The sequence below is a fragment of the Heloderma suspectum genome, chromosome 1, assembly GCF_057233095.1.
Source record: "Heloderma suspectum isolate Gila_16-S chromosome 1, 16-S_ref, whole genome shotgun sequence".
NCBI classification, from domain to species: domain Eukaryota; kingdom Metazoa; phylum Chordata; class Lepidosauria; order Squamata; family Helodermatidae; genus Heloderma; species Heloderma suspectum.
This window is the reverse complement of record NC_139458.1, coordinates 125,482,227-125,505,880: the sequence shown is the minus strand read 5'-3', so window position 1 is coordinate 125,505,880 and position 23,654 is coordinate 125,482,227. Positions and strand designations below refer to the sequence as shown.

Below are 23,654 nucleotides of genomic sequence, written 5' to 3'. Positions count from 1 at the left end.
AATCAGGTCACTTAACAGGATTTCACTGAACATATCCAAATGACAGCCATGGACTGATAAAATTGTCTAATTAGGCCAACTCTACTCAGGGATGTGAAACCTTTTTCTGTCAGGGGCCACATTCCCTTGTGGGTGCTCTTCTGGGGGTCACATGTTGGCAGTGGGCAAGGCCAAAGGCAGCAGTGGATGGGTTTCTCCTTTTCTCTTTCTGCCACCTTTTCTCTCTCTCACTCCCTATTCCTTCCTGCCCAGCAGACTGCCACTGAAGGGATGAATCACTCCTACCAGAAGTCTGAACTGATTGCATGCAGAGGGCTTTTGAAATTAGGCCAAAAATCACATGTGGTCCTAGGGCCACAGGTTGTCCATCCCTACCTTAATCAATTATCACTGATTAATGCATATTATTAGTAAACAACATACCTAGATTTTATTGAATCAGTTCAGATACTAGACCTATTTCTGTCCTAAGAGAGTAAAATGTCGATCAGAAGGCACAGGCACAGCCACATCTTGTGCACCCACTACATTTTTGTGGCTAAAAATAAAATTATAAAGTTGAATTTACCAGACTGGTTGGATATATTTGCTCTCATATCGCAATAAAGGAAAGCTGCACCACCACAGATTCTCACTAACATCAAATTAAATGTTATTTAACCACTTCTAGAATGCAGAATTGAGGATAGTGGATTACCTCTAGATCAGAGGTTCTCAAACTGTGGTGGTCTGTGGAAAGGTTGCAGAACAGGCAATAACTGTATCTAAGCCTGCACTGGATTTATTGTTTTCTGACAATGTAGACTGTGGCTGGTTTGACCAGCGTCAGATTACTGAACAGGCTAACTAGTCCTTAGCCTAAGGCCTGTGATTTTCATAATACAGCACTGGTTTTGATGAAGGTGGCACTGAGGAAAAAAGGAATATGGGCTGTGCTTTGATTTGCAGAGCCAAGAAAGTTTATTACTTAGCCCACTGAGACCCGCAGCAATTTTCTAGTAGTCTGCCAGGGGTGGGGGAAGTTTGAGAACTGCTGCTGTAGTCTATTAGCTCTTAATACTGTTACCAAGGGATAAAAATACAGTGTGTTCAAAGTTAACAGCAAATTAAATGAAGACTGAGGCAACATTTCTATTGGATCTTCTTCTATAGCAGCCACTGTCATAGCAAAACCTGGGATGATTTACTCACTTTTTAAAAATAGAATGGTGTATTTTTAGTTCCGAAGATATTGTAATGCCGTGCAAGTGTTTGCTTCTGTCCAAAAATGCTAATCATTTCAGCGAGCTAAAAACAGCCTCGTTCCATCTGCACTGTACAATTCATTACAAGGCTTGTGTGAGATGTTGGATCACACTTAGAACTTTGTGCACCACACAAGTTCTCACAGGAAACACCTCTGCCATAAATGGAAGCTCAATGTTTTCTGCAAGGTTAGTTCTCACTTCAGATAATAGCTATCAAACCTTTTAGTTACCTCCTGGCTGCAGAGTTGAGACAATCTTCAGCTATGATTTGTTACAACAATGTTATCTATCTTACTGCCAGATGTTTGCTAGCGGAAAATACCTTCTATGTTCTTCCACTGCATCAAAAAGGATGCAGTTTAAAACAGTGATACTAAGGCAGAAAGAATAACCTGGGCATGAATTTATTCAAGTTTATTTAAAGACAAGATTGAGGCACTGGACAAATACTATGAACTGGATCACCTCTTTGACCACAATCAAGTATCCTGTAAGTGGTAACATACATACATACATATACATCATAGCGTCATCTGACAGGAATGATCATTTGACAGTATTTATTGGTTAGGTATTCATTGGTCAGCTGAATGTCCAACCCTACATGAGGATTTGCTTGAGTGTTTATGGAAAGGTCTGCCTTTATCACCTTTATCTTGTTATTTAGATAGGCTGGCAAAACAATTCCAGGTTGCTCACATCTCATGTGGGCTGGAGCTGGTATTACAGGAAAGTTGTAACATGTTTCACAATTACATAATACTGATAACTACAGAGTTAAGAGACCACTCAGGATCAGTTTATGAAAGTCAAGTTACCCCTTGGGTGCGATACAGAGGTTGGTTCATGCTGTGCTCCAAAGCTACTTTAAGCACTCTCTTTTCAGCACTTCCCCAGTCACTAAATCTCCAACCCACTTTTAAAATTCCACTAAATTCAGGCTTAAAATTGTCACTTGCTTGGCTCCCTATGGCAAGCAAAACTAACATCCAGGAAAGGAAGTTTTTGTAAAGTGTAAGAGAACTGATTTCCTTCCCCTATACCCTTAAGCTAAACTGTCAGTATGCCCAAATGAGTAGTATAGGTAAATGTGGTCTAGTAGAACTATTTGCAACACTGTCAATGTTTAAAAATAATTTGATGGCTTGGTGTGAGAGCAACAATGCAAGCCAGTATCAGAGCATACTCTCAGAATCTAAATGCCTAGAAAACAGCATTAGAAGACAGCTTGGTTTTCACAGAAATTATGCCCCCAACATGGACATGTGCATATCCTCTTAAGATAACTAGGCCATATTCAACTTTGGCTGCTACAAAATGAAACAACATCATTAAAAACAATATTCTGGCCAGTTCAGACAGTCTTCATTTAAAAAAACAACAACCATGAAATATCAATATTTTGGAGATGACTAACTAATGAATTAAACTACACAGAACTAGTAGAGTTCGCCCTACTTGTTTATTTATCAGGCATCTCCCAATATGTATCGAAAGGAAGTCTTGAATCAATGAGCAGCATTGGCTCTTCCAGGTAAAAGACACTGCCTGATTGCTTATTAATATTACCAACATGTACATTAAAATCACACCTGTTCGCCAGGTGTGAAGGAAAAACTGATGTGGCCCAGTTTCAAATCAGTACAAGTGACTCTTACTCCTATTTTCTGCTACCTTTGACTGCATCTCCTGACTGCAGTGTGCCCTGTCCTTTATTAAACTAGTTAAAGTTTGATGCTGTTACCAGCAATGAAAAAATAATCATACAAGTTGAGATCCTAAAATGTCTGTCAAACCTGCTGCAATTTTCTAGTGTGCATTGCAAGAACAATTTCACCTTACACACTGAAGAGACCTTCCTCTTTGCAGAAGTATAATTGCCTGTTTGATGTCCAACCCTGGTTACAAGTTCCACTTCTTGTATCCCTGCACTACTCTTTCAGATATCAGACTAAACATAGATGGTTGCACCTTTATACTAAAAAGTATTTCCACACAGGCAGCTAGGAGGAAAGCAATTTACTGAAACAAAGCTGAAGCCTAAAGTTATACAGCGCAAATCAGCAATATTAAACTTGGATGAAGAGCTTGAAGTTCTGATGGTATTGTTATTCTAAATACATGCAGTTAGCTCTTCCAACAAAAGGAATACTTAACACTAAATAAAAACCTTAGGTCTTTCAAAGCTAGCAGCTTTAAATTAGTTTTTTTAATGGATTGCACTAAGTGATTTAAATAACTCTGAACTGCATTTTATTTCCTAGTCAAGTAAATTGTTCCACATAACAATGAAGAGATTACTTTTAGATTTATTAAGAGCCATGTTAATAAGTCATGTGCAAGAAGGAACTGAAGAAATCAGTTTAACCTGAAGAAACCAGTTTAAGAAATCAGTTAAACTCCAGTTTAACATGGAGTTTACAAATAAAATATTTATTTTAAAAGAGTACACATTATTCAGATTGCTGCAATGACTTCAAACTGCTTGAGTTCAGAGGTCACTGCATAAATGTGACTTGTACATTGCAAAGCCTAGACACAGGTAGTTTGGAGATTCTGGGGAAATTCTTCTCTATAGCCGCCACCTATTTATACACCACATCAGAATAGTGAGTAACCAATTACATCTGCCTTGAAGAGAAGGATTCGCTGAACAGTACAGATCACTACCCTGCTCTGTGGCTTCAAACAGATTATTAAGAGATATACATAATGAAAAATATATCAATAAAACAAGGACCTTAGAAATTCTGGTGCTATACAATTACCGGATTCTATTAATGCCGAGCTGATAAACTTGACAGCAAGCAAATAATTAGATTCACTGTTGGCCATACCACCTAAAGTTCCTGCACCTATGTGTGCTTCAAAAAAACTGTTTCACCTGCAATGTGGCCAGACAGCTACACATTACTTTGAAATGTTGAAAGTTGGCTTTATTTTCACAAGATGAGCACCAAGAGTCCAGAAATGCTTGGTGCTGATTTGATATTCACAATGTGACTACAAATAAATGGAGTGTTATTTCCAGTGTAATAGGTCTGCACATTTGAGCATTTCTCCAGGTATGCCAGATGGAGAGACCATTACACAGAAAGAAGCGTAGTTCCCTGTCCAAGACCACTTCCTTCACCATGCAATTAGGCACATTTATCTGTGGTTGAATTGTTTCATTATGAGACTCTTAATGTTTATTCCACTGTTAAATACTGTTTAACTACTACAAACATGGGGCAGGGGATTTCAACCAGATGAAGCAAGTGTTATTCCAGAGGTACACTTTAAGAACAAAACTAAACTGTGGGGAGGTTCTTTAATCTCCTCCTCTGAGCACTGCACTATATATTCATCCAAGCCACATTCTAAGCAGAAGCATCAGAAAAGTGCAGCATCTGAAAACAGGATGTGGACAGGAGGTACTTTGCACGCACATGTCTTCCATGCAGAAATTACAGAGAATGGAAAAGAACAAAAGTAGCAGCATCAAGCTTATAGGTTATAAAATATGCAAACACTAAGAGGAGCAAGTGTAGCTTCTGTCCAAATGAGAAATAATAATGTAGGAAATATAGGATCAAGATTCAAAATTTCTACGGCTTCCATTTTGAAAGAAGTATTCCCTCTATGCATAGATTAAATCAAGATTACAAAAAGAGCAAAATGTAACAACCCAAGCATAACCTTTCCACAAAGTTTTTGTTAATCCATTCAGTATCCACAACTCTTGCATATTTCAAGACAAACTAAAACCAAGAAAATAACCTCACACATAGATGGCAAACTGTATTTCTCCAAGACATTGGTCCAGTTGAGACCAATGACAAGTCATAGTTTGTCGCTATGTGAATGCAAGCTTTGGTGAGCCTTAGATCCCACCCTGCCCCGCAAATATCCTCTTTACCCCACTGCATGCATGAGAGGAAATCGAAAGAGAATTCATTTTCTTCTATGGCAGCTTGTGGTTTGTACTACGTTGCATTCAGAAAGGAATATGTCATATTTTATGTAAGCCCACAATATGCTGTTCTGGATGCTCAGACAGAAGTATAGCTGTTAGCACAACAAAGTGCTTTCTACAAAATGATGGGGACACAAATCCACAGCTAATAGTATTAAAGGTCTGTCCTGTAACAAATGCACATAAGACAAATTAAAACTTTTAGATCAAATGACAGGTACTGCAGAGCTAAAGGTCACAGATCAAACTCATTATCATCATAAACTGCTTTAGAAGAATCATAAATAATTCAAAGTGATAAAAAATCCCACTATACCAATAAGAGGTCTAAAGATTTTCTTAAAAGGGATGAGTACAACATATACAAAAGTAGACCTAGTTCTAGATTTTTATGGATATTTTACTGATTCCTTTGCTGTTAATCATTTTGTATTTTATTGTATTATATTCTTTTAAATATTTGCATTGTATTTTATATTTTAACCATCTGATGGGCATTTTAGTCTTTTAACTATTTGTAATCTGCCCAGAGAGCACTGATTATTGGGCAGATTAAAAAATATAATAAATAAAATAGAGGTTAGCATCTGATGAATAGAAGTTGCCAAACCATTCTTTTACTAGCCAATATCATATTCACTTACTATGCATTCATGTCATTTTAGCCCCACTTCTATGTTCCCAGGCTGTAACTTGGAAACTTGGTATACAAAGATAGCAGTAGTATTGGCAACCAAACTAAGGAGACTATGAGTTTGTTCGCACCAATTCCTCGGTGTTTAACCCAGGAATTGTCAGGGATGAGCAGAGCACACACACCAGGCACATGTTTCAGGAACTGGGTTGTTTTGTGATGTGCAACCTGGGAACTCTGGGTTATTTATCGGTTAAACAATCGGTTAACCCAACAACAACCCAGGGGCAATTCTTAGGTTAACTGTGGGTTGTTAACCCATAAACAACACATAGCTTCCGGGTTTGCATGTGGGGTGGAAATTTTTCCAGTGCATTATTTTTCCATGGAAAATTTTCTGTTTCATAAGTTCATTAGTTTTTTTAAAAAATGTATACCAATCGCAAATACAACATTAGGCAAGGCTGGCAGTTTCAAAGTTGTAATTAATGCTTTTCAGGTGATTATCCCTATCAAGTATGTTAGAGAATACACATATGTCATTGAAATACACTATTTATTAGTTCCATTTCTGAGTGAAATGGAAATAATAGTTGAAGCAAAGCAATGAAAGCTTTTGCTCAAAATACAGTCCCACCTTTTCCAAAGGCCCTTGAACCACACAACATAACCACTCCTTAGTGGAAAATCTTCTATAAGGAACTAAGTCTCTACAATTTCAAAGGAAAATACAGACAAACCACAATAAACCATGTTTGCAAAAATGCAATTCTCAAAGGGGCAAGGGAGCACATCTTGCAGATCATTCAAGAAACCTCTTAAAATGCACAAAACTATTTTCAGAAATCATGAAATCAGAGGTGGGGGAACAAGGTCTGATATAAGGATCCCAACATTCATCCAATTCCAGATAAACAAGAAAATGTACTGCTAGGTGACATTAACATGGCAGTCTTGGGTCAACCTGGAACCATAAGAGGTATGTGAATGCTGGAATTTTATTTTTTTAAGAAAGGGTTTGGGGGCATGCCAATCTTGCACAAACCCAAGGGGTCCATGAAAAGGCTGTGGTGGAAGACAGAAGGCTGAGTGCAAAGAGGAACCACCTGAGAAGTGGCTGCCATGAGAATAGCTGTGCTGGATCAGACCAAAGACCTATCTAGTCCAGCATTCTGACCCCATGGTGGCTAACCAAACACCCCAATGGGAAGCCCACAAGCTGGACATGAATGCAACAGCACCCTCCCGCTCATGTTCCCCAGCAACTGGCCTTGAGAAGCATACTATCATGGAGGCAGTAGATAGTCTACTCCCTCATGCATCCAGTTGTGGCAGGGGGGCTCCTCATGAGCTATTGTCTGCTTCTCTGTAATGGTGTAAGGGTCTTTTCATGAGTAGGCAAGGGAGGCAGGAAGTGGGTACAGCTGAAAATCAGGATATGAAGAGCAGAGGAAGTAACTCTGTAACTCTCTCCAGTTAGGGGGAAAACTCAGGGAGCTAGAGAAGTTAACAGTGTGTGAGTAATCTCTCTCTTTGGCTGAGGCCAAAAGAGGTCCAAGACTTGCCCCACTTCCATTCCTCTCAGGGGAAAGTTCTAGATACTCTGAGCTACAGTATCAAACTGGGATGTTTAATGATGATTTTGTCATTCACCAGCAGATCTTAGGACTTTCACTGGTGTAACAGCAGAAATAAGTGGATGTGTTGTTACCAGATGAACTGCTACCTGCTTTTATTACCGAAAGCTTGCTTGAGGAAGGGAGAGTTTCATCTTGTTATATTCCCTAGAATGATTAGAAGCCTGTTCCTAGCAAGAGTGTTGTGAAGATATATATTCATTAGTAAGAGTATGATTTACAGTTCCCTTATTTCTCACAAGAGTGTATAAACAGTTTGCAATGGGCTATGTAAATGGTGAAGCACTTAAATGACAATCTCTTATGCTTATCTTGATCTAGATAAGGTTTCCTAAATAGCAGCCATTTAAAATAATTGAGTCCATATCCATCTTATGAACACACACCTTTTACAAACTCATGAGACCTACTTCCCCGTCCAGGAGCTGGGGCCCCATATCTCGAACATAAAGTTAGGAGGCTGCCATAGTGGCATGGAAGATTTTCTTGTTTAAAGGTGCAGAAAGATCCAGAGAGTCAACTCTAGTGCAAGGTCAATGGAAGACAAACCCAGAAGCAGGGTTGCTACACTCAACCAAAACTTCCCAAGAATGCCCAAAACTTCCCTCAGATTCTCTAAAAACAGAATAGAATTGTCACCATTATTTCCTTCCACAGAATTTATATATGTCCTGAATTTCTCATAACAGGTTCACCAAGACAAGGGCATTTGGGATTAAGGAAAACTGATATTTTGTGGGGGGAAATCTGAGAGCACTTCTTGTTACCCATTCTATGATGGTGTAGTCAACTCAGTGCATTTGGCTGCAAGGTAAGAGTTTCTATTTATCCCATTATGTAAACAATAGCCCAGATATTCTGAAGTCATAAGCAAAAGTAGAAACTGAATACCGCTCACATGCATTACCTTAATGAGATGCAAGGCCTATTTTTTGCATTTAAAAAAATGTTACAAATCACCATTTTTGAGGGCAGAAGTGTATTTGAGAGGAGATAAAGAATGTGAACACCTGTGTTCCAGGAAGAATTAACTTGTGGGGAGTATTTCCATCTGCTGTAACTAGAGGTGGTAATTAATCAACTACTGAAAATTCAACAGAGCATGCATAGAGCCAGTTCACATGTTACAACCACCACTGGGTTATTTAAACCATGGGTAGTTGTGAACTCATGGAAGCCAGTGTTCCACTGCAATAAACACGATGCCTGAACCTGGAACTCTGGGATATAGGGGGGAGAACAACCCAGAGTTTGAAACCATTTGTTATATGTGGTTTGTTGCTGAGGTGCAAACTGGTCAATAATAAAGGATTGCGGTCTTTGATTAAGGCCTTCCTATTTACTGATGTAATCTTCTAAGGCTCTCTTCCAGGTGCCTCCATCAACTGATATATAACAGCTAGAGTCTGGAGAGTGGATTTTCCAGTTATGGCACACTCTCCCACAGGGAGACTTGCCTGGTGTCCAAATTATCTTTCTGGTGCCAGACAATTTTTTTAATTATTTTTGTTGTCTTTTCCAATGACTTTTCTCTTCGCATTAGGTGGCCAAGATATTAGAGCTTCAGCTTCAGTATCTGTCCTTCCAATGAGCAGTCAGGGCTGATTTCCTTTAGGATTGACTGATTTGACCTCCTTGCAGTCCAGGGGACTCGTAAGAGTCTTCTCCAGCACCACAGTTCAAAAGCATCAATTCTTTGGTGCTCAGCCTTCCTTAGAGTCCAGCTCTCACAGCCATATGTTGCTACTGGGAAAACCATAGCTTTGATTATACGGACCTTTGTCGGCAAGGTGATGTCTCTGCTTCTGACTATGCTGTCTAGGTTTGCCATAGCTTTCCCCCCAAGGAGCAAGCGTCTTTTAATTTCATGGCTACAGTCACCGTCTGCAGTGATCTTGGAGCCCAAGAAAGTAAAATCTGTCACTGCTTCCATTTCTTCCCCTTCTATATGCCAGGAAGTGATAGGGCCAGATGCCATGATCTTTGTTTTTTTAATGCTGAGTTTCAAACCAGCTTTTGCACTCTCCACTTGCACCCTCAACAAGAGGCTCTTTAGATCCTCTTCGCTTTCTGCCATTAGGGTGGTACCATCTGAATATCTGAGGTTGTTGATAATTCTCCCGGCAATCTTAATTCCAACCTGTGATTCATCCAACCCGGCGTTTCTCATGATGTACTCTGCATATAAATTAAATAAGCAGGGCGACAATATGCAGCCTTGTCGTACTCCTTTCCCAATTTTGAACCAATCGGTTGTTCCATGTCCGCTTCTTACTGTTGCTTCTTGACCCTCGTACAGGTTTCTCAGGAGACAGGTAAGGTGGTCAGGTACTCCCGTCTCTTTCAGAATTTGCCACAGTTTGTTGTGATCCACACAATCAAAGGCTTTAGCGTAGTCAATGAAGCAGAAATAGACGTTTTTCTGGAATTCTCTTGCTTTCTCCATGATCCAGCGAATGTTGGCGATTTGATCTCTAGTTTCTCTGCCTCTTCGAAACCCAGCTTGTACTTCCGGTAGTTCTCGGTACACATACTGCTGAAGCCTAGCTTGTAGGATTTTGAGCATCACCTTGCTGGCATGTGAAATGAGCGCAATTGTACGGTAGTTTGAACACTCTTTGGCATTGCCCTTCTTCGGAATTGGAATGTAAACTGACCTTTTCCAGTCTTGTGGCCACTGTTGAGTGTTCCAAATTTGTTGGCATATTGAGTGCAGCACTTTAACAGCATCATCTTTTAGGATCTTAAATAGCTCAGCTGGAATACTGTCATCTCCGCTAGCTTGGTTGTTACTAATGCTTCCTAAGGCCCACTTGACTTCACTCTCGAGGATGTCCAGCTCAAGTTCAGTGACCGCACTATCATGGCTATCAGGGACATTCAGATCTTTCCTGTACAGTTCTTCTGTGTATTCTTTCCACCTCTTCTTAATCTCATCTGCTTCTGTGAGGTCCCTGTCTTCTTTGTCCTTTATCATGCCTGTCTTTGCACAAAACGTTCCCTTGAGATCTCCAATTTTCTTGAAGAGATCTCTAGTCTTTCCCATTCTGTTGTTTTCCTCGATTTCTTTGCATTGTTCATTTAAGAAGGCCTTCTTGTCTCTCCTTGCTATTCTCTGGAAATCTGCATTCAGTTGGATATATCTTCCCCTTTCTCCCTTGCTTTTCGCTTCCCTTCTTTCTTCAGCTACTTGTAAAGCCTCCTGAGACAGCCACTTTGCTTTCTGGCATTTCTTTTTCTTTGGGATGGATTGAGTTGCTGCCTCCTGAACAATGTTACGGACCTCCGTCCATAGTTCCTCAGGCACTCTGTCTATCAGGTCTAATCCCTGAAATCTATTCCTCACCTCCACTGTATATTCATCAGGGATATGATTTAGGTCATACCTGAATGGTTTAGTGGTTTTCCCTACGTTCTGCAATTTAAGCCGAAATTTTGCAACAAGAAGCTCATGATCTGAGCCACAGTCACCTCCAGGTCTTGTTTTTACTGACTGTATGGAGCTTCTCCATCTTTGGCTGCAAAGGACATAATCAATCTGATGTCGATATTGACCATCTGGTGATGTCCATGTGTAGAATCGCTTCTTGTGCTGTTGGAAAGGAGTGTTTGCTATGATCAGCATGTTCTCTTGGCAAAACTCTATTAGCCTTTGTCCTGCTTCATTTTGTACACCAAGGCCATGCTTGCCTGTTATCCCGGTGATTTCTTGACTTCCTACTTTAGCATTCCAATGATGAAGATGACATTTTTTTTGGTGTTAGTTCTAGAAGTTGTTGTAGGTCTTCATAGAACCGATCAACTTCAGCTTCTTCGGCCTCTGTGGTTGGGGCATAGACTGGAATTACTGTGATGTTGAATGGTTTGCCTTGGAGATCATTCTGTCATTTTTGAAATTGTACCCCAGTACTGCTTTTCCCACCCTTTTGTTGACTATGAGTGCTACTCCATTTCTTCTACGGGATTCTTGCCTACAGTAGTAGATATGATGGTCATCTGAATTAAATTCGCCCATGCCTGTCCATTTTAGTTCACTGATGCCCAAGATGTCGATGTTCAATCTTGCCATCTCATGTCTGACAACCTCCAGCTTACCTTGAATCAGTGATCTTACATTCCAGGTTCCTAAACAATATTGTTCTTTACAGCATCGGATTTTCTTTTCACCACCAGACACATCCACAGCTGAGTGTCCTTTCGGCTTTGGCCCAGCCGCTTCACTCTTTCTGGCGCTACTTGGAAATTCCCTCTGCTCTTCCCCAGTAGTATATTGGACACCTTCCGACCTGAGGGGCTCATCTTCCGGCGTCATATCTTTTAGCCTTGTGATACGTTCCATGGGGTTTTCTTGGCAGGAATACTGGAGTGGGTTGCCATTTCCTTCTCCAGTGGACCACATTTTGTCAGAACTCTCTGCCATGACCTGTCCATCTTGGGTGGCCCTGCACGGCATAGCTTATGGCTTCACTGAGTTACGCAAGCCCCTTCGCCACAAGGCAGTGATCCATGAAGGGGACAAAAAAGCATACATGACGGAAAATGTGTAAAGTATAAATTTCTGTAGATATCTGTTTAAAAAGCATTCTGTGCTTGTGTAGAAATGGGACAGAATGTGCTTGACCTTAAAAATCTACCAATCTCAGTGAGACAGAGATTGACAGATCCATATATACATCCTTAGTTACAAGCAACCACAAAAGCTGGTTACAAACATTTACACTGTAACAAAGATTTATGGCATATCAGTCAATACATTTTCATCTATGAATCTTTTCAGATATGGGATAGCTTAGTTTTGACAACTTTAGTGGTTCAAGTTCAAAAGAGGAAAGAAAGTCCACAAACCTAAAAGAGGTAGACAAAATGCAAGAGGAAAACACCTGCTTAAACTGGTATTGAAAGCAAACATACACCATGCAGCTATGTAACGGAAGTGACCCTAACAAGGTTTTACATGGAAAAGGGGGAGGTTGCTTTATAAAGGCTGGAGATTTCATCTCCCTAAAGCAGAAAAGCTTACTGACAGACACAACCTCACCTTTTTGCTCAAGATTCTTCCATAGTAACTACTATCCTGCTGCTCTGTATGTGTAATAACTAGCTTGGCTTAGAATCACCTTCATGAGCATCAAAAGTGTGGGGAAAGTCTACCTGCAAGAAAAAGATGATGATTAAAGTGTATTACGAAAGTACATCTGATCTATTACTTACTGTTGAGGATATGCCCCACCTTGTCTCTCAATAGACCTACAAATTTTTAATGAGCTTTAAAAATCCAGCTCATTTCCTTTATCAGATTGCTGCTATGTTCAGACAAGGTGCATATTTCTTTTAGCTTTCATCTGTTTAAACATTTTGAGTAGCTGCCAGCCTCACAGCAGATTACACCATATGATTAATTCTGTCATTGTTCCTACCTACAAATTGTACCGCATCATGTTCAGAAGCAAGAAAAACTAATTCTAGAAGTCTGAGACAACATACTAGACATTTTTTTGAATCAAATACATTTTTAAAAGGCTTTATAATGTCATTCGCATGGACAGTGACTGTCAACAAACACTGTGACTTAAGTCAGTTGGTGCCCTTCTTGAAATACTTTTCCAATGGAAAAGTCTACATATTTGACCCCCCTTGCAGTACATAAGTACTATGATTATATTGACCTATGTGACACTAACTTCATGATGTATAAAGCAGCAATGTTTTTACACACTATGACCGGGTTCGCACAATCACTGCAGCCCACTGTGGTTTATTTAAGCCACAGTGGGTTGCGGTGCACATTGGCCATCATTTTGAATATTCATCCCCTGGCCAAGGGTTATCATGGTTTGTTGTGCTGTCCAAACCTGAGCAGCAGGAGTTGTTTGAGGGTTGAACAACCCTCAAACAACCCACGGTCTGCTGTAGACTTATTTGAGGGTTGTTTACCCATCAAACAACCCCTGATTACTGGGTTCAAACAATACAATAAACCATGGTAAAAAAAAAACCCAGGCTATTTTCTTCAGGTTATTTGGGTATTATTTAAAATCACAATAATGACATATAAAATGTTTACAGCTTAGGAAAGGTACAGCCAAATCCAAAGGGATACCAGCACAGTTAACAAGCACAGCCAAAGAAACTATAAAATGCATGGATTCCTTTAACAGTGGAAGTCCTTGAGTAAGTACAAGCAAACTAACCTGTTCACAATGTATTTATAAACTTGAGGTGCTTAGAAAACCAACAGATTTAATCAACTGTGTATCAGTAGAGAAATCTTTATGATATTTAAAGCAAAGATATTTTGAAAAAGGTAATAAACCAGACAGACTACTGGCATCAGAATTGAAAAAACCACATAACAATACAGACAGTCAGGAATGATTCTGAGCATGTGGAGATAATTAGCAGCTCAAATTCAGATTGGGAACAGCCAGAACTGGGGGAGGTTTCCTCCGTAGTGAGCTCAGATATGGATAGGCATTCTTCTCAAGAACTTGGCTTGCAGATGGCTCGACCTGAAGGCCCTCCCCTTTCCTCCCTCATGAGAACCCAGGTCTCAGAGGAGGAGGAGAGTGAGGGGCAAGACCTGAGGGATGCTAGAGTCCAGTGCAGAGCGAGTGGGAAAAGTCAGAGGTGGAGCTCAGACATTCCACCAGGTTGGCTATGCGTGATAGCCTACGTAGGGGGGCACAACTGTAAAGGAGGGGCGTTCCCCCCTAAGTTATTCTGGCCGGCAAGTTCTTGTTCAAACTGCTGGCAATGTCTCTGATTCCCAGAGAGCTTTGGCTATTGGGCAGTATAGAAATTAAATAAATAAATAAAAATTCCCACTTGGCTCCTCTATTGATATTCATAATTATGTGGAGTAGCTGTTTTCCTTTGTAGTCTGAGAGTCTCCGAGGATTTGCATTTGTAAGGAACCTAGTAGCTAACTAATAAAGTAGCGAACCTGAAGCCTGGTGCCTTGGAGTGTGTGACTGCGAATGGCGAGAGCCAAGGGACCTGACATAGGCCATATTAAGGTAGGAAACAAAGAAAGTGGCAGTACCCCCTGATGAGATCGCTGAGGCTTTTAGCAAATATTATAAAAAAATTATATATCAGAAAAGCCCCACTGACAGTATCATAGGATTTCTTCAGGATCTTAACTTACCCTGAATAAACTTGGCAGAGCCTGATCAACTGCAACAGCCAATTGCTAAGGAAGATGTCTGCACAAGTATAACGGGGCTAAAGAACAACAAGTACCCAGGTCTAGACAGTTTTGTGAGAGAATATTATAAGATTTCTTTTGGTTCCCTGTTGGTTTATTGAATAGTCTAAATGAACTGATGGAAAAACATAAGATTTCCAACATCTTGGGAGGAGGCAAAAATAATACTTATTCCAAAACAAGGGAGAGATCACTCAAAACCTGGATCATATAAAGCTATTGCCCTCCTTAATCAGGATTTTAAAATACGGACAAGCACATTAGCTAAGTGATTAAGTAGCATAATAGGTATCTGTATTGGGGAAGACCAAACTGGATTCATCAAGGAAAGAAAATAGTCAGTGAACATCCATAGGCCCTTAAATGCAATATATAATATTAAGATGACTAAAATACTGTATGGTATTCTTTTTCTAGATGCTGAGAAAGCATCTGATCACAAAGAGTGGGAATATCAAGTTTTGAATAAATTAGGATTAGGAGGTAATTTTTCCTCCTGGATTGAAATGATATCTGCAAACCCAACAGCTTCTACATACATAAATGAAGTTAGGTCCAATGCATTTCAGCTGCAGAGAGGTCCTTATCAAGGTTGTTCACTGTTCCCTCTATTCTTTGCTTTCTCAATTGAACCTTTAGCAAAATTTATTCAGGCAGGAGAAGCATAGCAGGGGGTAAAATTTGGGCAAGAGGAGTGTAAAGTTAATATTTACACAGATAATATAGCACTGGTCTTACACAAACCAACTGAGTTATTTGGAGAAATGTTACACATGTTAGAAAAATTGGGTAAAATTTCAGGGTATAAAGTTAATACAAATAAATCAGAATGGGTGTGGTTTTATTTAGAAAGAAGAGGGAAATCTGATTACTAGAATATTCTTTATTGTATGGAGATACTCCACAATTAAATAGTTGAGTATGGATAAACCCCAATGTAGTAAATCAATCCCTTTTAATCATAATAAATTATGGTAAAAAGTCCATAGAGATTTTGAAGGTTGGAGACATAACGAATAACCTGGGCTATGAATAACCTGGGCTGAGTGTATATCTATTAAAATGAATGTGCTACCACAATTACTTTCCTATTTTTGAATATTCCATTACAGGTTAATATACTGCTTATTACTAAATGGCAAAAATTAATACTAAATTTCTTGTGGGCAGGGTAAAAAGCTAAAGCATCTGCCAGGGTATGGTACCAGCCATATATTTAGGGGATATAGCATTCCCCTGTATTAGGTGGTATTATACAGCATTCACTGTGATTTTATTAAAATCATGGTTCATACTGGGTAAGACAGAGCAGGATAAATTAATAACCTACATTAAAGATCCTCTTTGATTTTGCAGCAGAAAGGTTTTGGATACACTTAAAGAAAAACCCTGTACTAGCAATCTGTTTAAAATATGGTAAATGTTTAAAATTAAACCAATTCCTGCTTTTTGCTATTAACTTCAATAAATTACAATGAACAGATAGATAATAAATAAAAATATCCTTGATAATATGAAAACTTGGGGCACTGTATCGCACCTGTGTATGGACCTGGGGCGGGGATACAGACTCAGGCGGCAGGGCTGAGTGCACGCACACAGCCCCTATTGGATACTACCCACTGAAATGAATGAGAGACATCAGTTAGTTATGACTAACTTAAGTCCCATTCATTTCAGTTGGGTCTATTCTACATAGGATTAACATTGGATACTACCCTTCGGAAGAAAATGATTTAACTGAGATCAGGAAATTGCTCAGAAATGGGCTAGTCAAGAGTTAGAGGAAAATTAATAAACAAACAGGGCAAAATCATATCCCACTTTTCCAAAACTTACAAGACAGACACATAATTGTACATTTAATGGTTAAACATGGCTCCTTGATGGATTGATCTGAATTTGAAATGATAATTACAGGTAATTTATCAAAGTCAAATCTATAGAATTCCAGCTAAATAAGATGTAAGGAAAAACTCTTATCAGGCCAAATGGGAAAAGGACTTAAGAAACACAAACAGAAGGTATGGGAGTGGTTTTAGAAGAAAAAGAAGCACACTATACATGAACATCAAGGACAGCTTTTATAAGCTTATGTTTAGACAGTACTTGACACCAGCTAGACTAAATAAGATCTATAAGCAGGCTGCAGATAAATGATGGACGCGTGGCTCAGAGAATTCTTTGGGGTTATCTTGAGGGCATAGCTGTTTGTGAGAATACTGAAACGGTGGTTCATATGGCAATCAGCTTCAGTTGGAAGAAGGTTAATCCACCTTCAATTAATGATGGCTGTCTTAGGTTCCAGGATATGTCTACTATGGTTAAACTGACCAATAAGAGTTAGAGAAGGGAGAGTAACAGAGGATCAATTTATAGAAAAGTGGACTCATTATTTATTGGAATGAAAATGCTCAAGAACCATTAAAAACCTTTACTTTGTGGAGATGATTTAATGACAGTTTTGGTATAAAAACTTATTATGTCTAAATTCTTAAGAGTGCAACCCTATGGGGATGACCGTAAGCCTCTGAACTTGGAGGCTTATGGCCATCCAATGCAGAGCAGGAGGAGCAGCAGAGGTGATCTTCGCCTCCGCACTCCTACCGCTCTATATTTTGACTAGACAGGCTTTGTTGCCTATCTAGCTGAGGCATTGGGGAGGGAAGGAGGATTCCTCATAAGCCAGCCTTCCCAGTCCCCACCCCACCCTGCCTATGGGAATGCCCCCTTTTATCTTCCCTCTAGACAGGCAGTCAAAGCGATTCTCTCCACACCAGCTGCAAGGGGGAGGGAGCAGGAAGCTTGGACTCCTGAGTCCAAGGTCAGCGCATGGACTCTGTCCTCGGATCCAGGAATCTGAACTATCCTATGACCCTCCAGATCCTGCCTAGGGACCACGGGATTGCTCTCCCCAGCTGCTTTTAATATGTGATTATCTTTGATATTAAAATTTTATCATTGTGAGCAGTATTTGGTGTTATTACATATGAGGTATTATGGTATCACCATGTATTATGTAAATAACAATCAAAACAAAAACGAATAGTGGAAGTCCTGTTCAAATGAAGAAAATAAAAGGAGCACAAACTGATCAGAAAAAGTATCCTGACAATAAAGAGAACGTGCTATGCTAAAAAAGACCAACATTTATTAAAGTACATCAGAAACCGGAAACTAGCCAGGGAGGTGGCTGGGCTGTTAGATAACCAATGTGTGAAAGTACTGAAGGAGGATAGGCAGATATCATTCAGCATCTCTGCATTTTTCTCATCTGTCATTGCTGCAGAAGATAGTAGACACCATGCCTAAACCACATTCTTCAGGCAAAGCGTCTAAAAAACTAAGTCAAATGGAGATGACAAGAGATGAAGTTCTAGTGCTAGTTGACAAACTAGAAATTAACAACACTGATTAGCACTCAATTCTGGCCAGAACTACTTCAAACAATGCATAATTAATGCATTAAAATTTATAGTAACGCATACAGAATTTGCTATCACGGGAGAAATGAAGGTCACTGGTTAGATCAGACAAATTAATGAAGAGGTCTATCAATGACTAGAAGCCATAATAGGCAAATAATACCTCTATGTTAGAGAGATAGTATACCTCTTAATCCCAGTGGCTCTGGGACAAACAGAGGGTATGAGCTAATGTCTTCATGTTCCAAATGAAAGCTTCCTGCATTATTTGGCTCACCACTGCTGGACATAAGATAGGAGACTAACAGAGCAAACGTGTTTGCTTGACCTATTACTTATAGAAGCCAAATAAATTATTTGCATTAGACCTTACTATAGAAGGTATGATAGGAATAGCTGCATCTGAACAATTGTTTTGAAGGAGAGGTGATCCAATGTTTTAGGTTTATAGTTCACTGTGCTCTTAGGAACTTTCTAAAATGTCTCATAAAACAAGCAGTTCTTCAGTAAATCATTTTTAGTTGGCACATAAAATTACACTAGATCCCATGATAAAATCTGGTCACATTCAGATGTACAAATTCAATAATGGTTTTGTTCCCTCAATATTATTTTAAAATCTAAATTAACAAAAGTTGTATAACTTAAAGAACAGTGTGTCTTTTTGCAACACTTCAAGTAACAAACCAGCAATCTTACAGAGCAATCAATCCTCTTCCAAAATGAAACAAAGAGTTTTCAATAGATGCATATCAGATTTACGTACACAAACCCATAAAGCAACTCTGAACTCCCATCAAAACTGTGTATATTTTCTCTATATCATGGGAACATCTGAAATTCCTGTTTTTTTAAAATGTGTAATATATATTGCATAACTTATTGCCAGTCTGCAGGCTAACAGGATTTGCCGACACCCTTAAGTCAGCAACCTTGACATTAAAATGACACTGCCCGGCAGCAGGGTACAGGCTATTTACCAATTATGGTAGTTTGATTAGCACTTTCCCCCCAAATTTCAGCAAATCATAGGAAGAACAGGCAGCACAGTGAAGTATAGTCAGGAAGTCATACTGGGCTGGTTCGCCCAGTGTTTAAGCCAGGCATGATTTCAATCATCACAGCCCAGGTACAGCTTCTTGCGTCATCCAAACCTGGGCAGCATGGCTTGCTGGAGGGTTAAACAACCCTCAAATAATCCAGCAATAGCCCATGGATTGAGAGTTCTTTAACTCTCCATCAAGCCATGCTGCCCAGGTTCGGACTACATGACAAGCCATGCCTGGGCTTATTCACACCTGTTTAAGCCATGGTGATCATATGAACTGCATCAGTGTCACTGCTACTCATTAATACAATATTGTTCCTAAAAATAAATAAAACTGAAGCAGAAGCACAATATTCCTGGGTAATACAAACACACTTTGACTACTTCCTTCCAACAAGGCTTTCAAATTTCACTTCCTCTCCTTAGGCTTGGTATACAGTATTCCCCAATCACTTAACTATGGTTAAGCAATTAAGAGTACCACATGAGCTTGCATGCTCCCCTTCACATCACTCCTATACAAATAACATCCACCTTCCCCTGCAGTATAAAAACATGGTGTTGCATTATATATTTATTGAAGTTAAACAGTAACCATGGATTGCTTAACCAGGACTTACAAACTAGACCCAAAACCTGGGTAAAGCTAACCATAGTGCGGATGTAATGCTATACATGCTTAATGCTGAAGAGGAAAGGGAGGGGGAGTGAGTGAGTACTTAAGAGCTTGGAAGCATCCACAGGCTCAGCTATGGTTAAAAGGTCAGGAAACATTGCATCCACACTACGCTTACTCTCAGATATCCAGGCTCAGAGATTTTAAGTAAGGGCTCAAAAGCACAAGTGACAGCTAAGCTTGGAATACTTAAAAATCTAGAATAAGCTCCACGTTACCAAGGATAAATGCAATCTATGCTTGCCACTGAAAGTTAATTACTATAAACATTATGAAGTTAGAACGTAGAGCATATTTCAGTACTGTATTTAGGGTGGGAAGAAAGCACATGCACAAGTATAGCTACAAGAAAAAAATAAATGCTCATGAAAGCAACACTTACCAAATACACTGCAATCAAAACTCTTATTAGATGTACCCACTTTTTAACATCTCTACATACAGAAGTTAAGATAAATCCTAAAGAAATTTAATGCACAACAGCACTGAGAAAAAAGCACAGAATATTCCAATGTGGCATTTATTTCAGCCTATTCTTCTCAGAAGCTTCCTTTCCCTTAAAAACGATAGTATACTTTAATGTTTTGGTTGCAGATAAGACAGCTGCCAATTATCAGAACTTTGGTATAGTAAACAAATACTATAAGGTTTGTTCTAGAAATATTGCTTTTGATCTGTTGTACACCGCCTTGGCGGTTTTTTATAGAAAGGCAGTATACAAAAACTTAAACGTGTATATAACTTATAAAGACTTCCCCTTCAAAGTCAAAAGGAGTACACAAGTAGAATGTTTATGATGTCTGAGATAAAGTAAATGAAGCAGGCACCACCAGTGTCAATGATGGTACTAAAAGTGTCAGGTAATAACAGCAAAGATCAGACACGTGTAAATACTGACATTCGAATTACACTGGAGAAGAAATATTTTTCCTTAATCAGGGCTTCAAAAGCATGAAATGCTCAGCCATTATATAACTAAATGCTACAAAGTACCCCAGAAATTATTAAAGAAGCAGGCACTGATTTTCACGAGCTTTCACAATGTATTCATACCTATGATTTAGTACAGAAATATGTGAGCAATAAGGATTGAGTTACTGTAACTGTTACATAAAACTTCTGAGTCCCACTTGAAAAACAAACAAACAAAATTATGTGCATTATAAACACAAACTGGGGTTTAAGAGTTTAGCAGTTTCTAAGAGTACAACGTAACTCTTATCCAGATATACATGAGGAGGACACCATACTCCTCCCCACTCTAGCATTAACCCGCAAACCTAGATTGACAATAACATAGGGAAGAACTGAAGTGGCTCTTCCTATGGGATCTGAGGCTTCCCATGTTATCCCACAAGCACAGGAAAGAACAGTGCTGTTGTGGCTCCCACAGCACTGGAATACCAGACCTAATTCTGATAAACCTGTGAGCTTTAATGTACACCACTCTTTGGAACCTTGCCCATCTCCACTGATGGGCATACATGCTAAAATATACAACTCAACAGCCTGCTTGCCCAGTCTGATAATTGAAAGTTAATACTTCCTCCAGATGTTCTGGTAAGCATTCTGGTAAGTATCACATCCAGCATGAAGGACTTCATCCTCCTATTAGAACTAAGAAGATTGATTTTATTTCACTCATCAAAACCATAAAGTCAGCTTCCCCATGGATACTAAACAGCTAGTATTGCACAAAGCTTGTGACCCTTCTACTAAAATAACATGGTAAACGGTGATGCTCTAGGATGGGATCTAATTACTGCATAAAGCCAAATAACCTGAGAGCATGTTTATGGACATGTTACCCACCAATGGACTGGGCAACATCATGACTCATAGTTCACCTAAGTCAAGAACGTTCATGCAGTCAGCAAGGATCCAAATCTTTGCACTTCATCACAGCTAGCATTCTTCACCTGCCTGATTTTCAACCTTAAACTAGCAGCAAATTGCTTTCTACAGTTTGCTTCCCTGTGTAATTAGTATTATTAATCCCACGCTCTCCGGGCCCCCTAGTGCAGAAGTGATTTGGTTTTAACCTCTGCCAAGGTTTCCTCTTCTATGTTCCAGCAAGCAAACTTGTTGGAAAAGTTTTAAGGCGTGACTGAAGTGCTACTGCAAAAACAGATGCCTAAGTTGACAGAATATGCCGAGACCTGCCTCTTCTGAATCCAGCTTATTACTAGACTGATGAGTTATAGCATGATTTGTACTTTGCATTTCTTCTCTCTATAACCCAATTAAGCAATATTCATGTTCTGGACAACTGACAAGTTTAACAGTATCAGCCCATAAATATTTTTAAATATTTCTCCTCCTAGTGTTAATGCACATTTTATCACCACTTCTCTGTCTGAAGTTATGATTGGGGGGGGGGGGTAGACTCCCTTACAAATTCCCCTGCCAGTACAGCACACTTCAGTCTCAACCAGGTATTACTAACCATTTTGCATCCCTTGGTCTCCTACAACACAGGATCCCAAACCAGCTGCTGTGATGCTCCATATTTTCTGATTAGAAAGTGTCACCTACTGACATCTGATGCAGTATTCCTGCCAGTCAGCAAACCCTTAATACACTGGCTAGCACATGCCCACAGGAAACCAATGTACTGCTCATATCAAATTGAGCACTTCACATTTCACTGACACCACACCCTTTTGTGCCCCTTGCTGAGGCTCTCACCACTGGCAATTCCTCCTTAGCAACCTGGTGCTGTGTCAGGGTTAAGGTTTCCATGGTAACCACATCTATCTACACCTTCCTATTAAAGTCAGATTTGCTGCCCTCCTCCCAGGACTCCAGTAATCCAGAGCATCCCCTCCTGCTTGCATTTCTTCATAATCCCTGGTCCTTAAACAACTGCACAGGAGGATGCATGCATGAGAAAGAGCAAGAATATTCCCAAATACTGACAGAAGATCACACCTTTTAACTCAGGATTTGTTTATCTAGGAAAACTATCATCCCCGATAATGCTTCAAATCACTAACTCAGATTGCAATCTCCACTCCATACATATGTATGCATTGTACTAGTCCGTATACATGCTTATGTGCACACATGTATGTATGGGAAGGGGACATAAATACATCTCCCATTCTTTAAACCAAAAAGAGTAGAAAAGTGGGGGATTAAAGCGTGTTGAAAGCGAACTAATCCAAGTTAAGTAATCTTGAATACTACTCAGGAGCAATTTACAACTCCCTGCGCGGATCTAGTGCCATGCCAAAACCAGCCCCGTGGCGTGAGGGGCGAGGAGGAGGGCAGCAAATATTGGCAAGCCGCCCCCCACGCGGGGAAGGGGGCGCTGCTGTGCAGAATCACCGACCTGTTCCCACGAAGACGGTCACAGCATCCCCCAGCCAGCCAAGGCCACTCACCCCATAAGCCAGTCCATGACGCCGCCCGCTGCTCGGTGCCGCCGCGGTGCTGGGCCAAGCGAACGAGCAGGCGGCTCCGGCTCTGTCCCTGCCTGCCCGCCTGAGCTGCTCTCCTCACCGCCCGCTCCGGCCTCGGAGGCGGCTCATGGGTGCCTGTCCCACACCGGACCTTCTCCCGCCTTGCGCCCTCTCTTCCTCAGCCGCTGCGCGCTGCCGCTTCTTCCTCCTCCTCCGGGCGGCGCCGCTGGGTTCCCGCCCCCCAGGCAGCGCCCGCCGGGTCTCCTCAGCCAACCAGCCGGAGCGAGCGAGCGACACACACGCCCTGCCTCCCACTCCCAGGGTGGCCGGAAGTAAACACACAGCCTTTCCTCCAACGTTTTCCCCGCCCGGCCCCGCCCTCTCCCACGCCCGGCGGCAGCAACCCGGAAGTGACCGC

At 40.3% G+C, this 23,654-nt stretch overlaps 1 protein-coding gene across 1 annotated transcript in view; it reads right to left on the bottom strand.

The window, feature by feature from the left end:
• The window catches only part of MOB2 (MOB kinase activator 2), a 162,360-nt gene extending 138,905 nt beyond the window's left edge, over positions 1 to 23,455 (bottom strand). Inside the window, exon 1 of the mRNA XM_084856229.1 lies at positions 23,219 to 23,455. Within this exon, the coding sequence (XP_084712355.1) occupies positions 23,219 to 23,235 (17 nt within the window). The 5' untranslated portion in view covers positions 23,236 to 23,455. The remainder of the gene's footprint in view (positions 1 to 23,218) is intronic.
• Between the last annotated feature and the right edge of the window lie 199 nt (positions 23,456 to 23,654).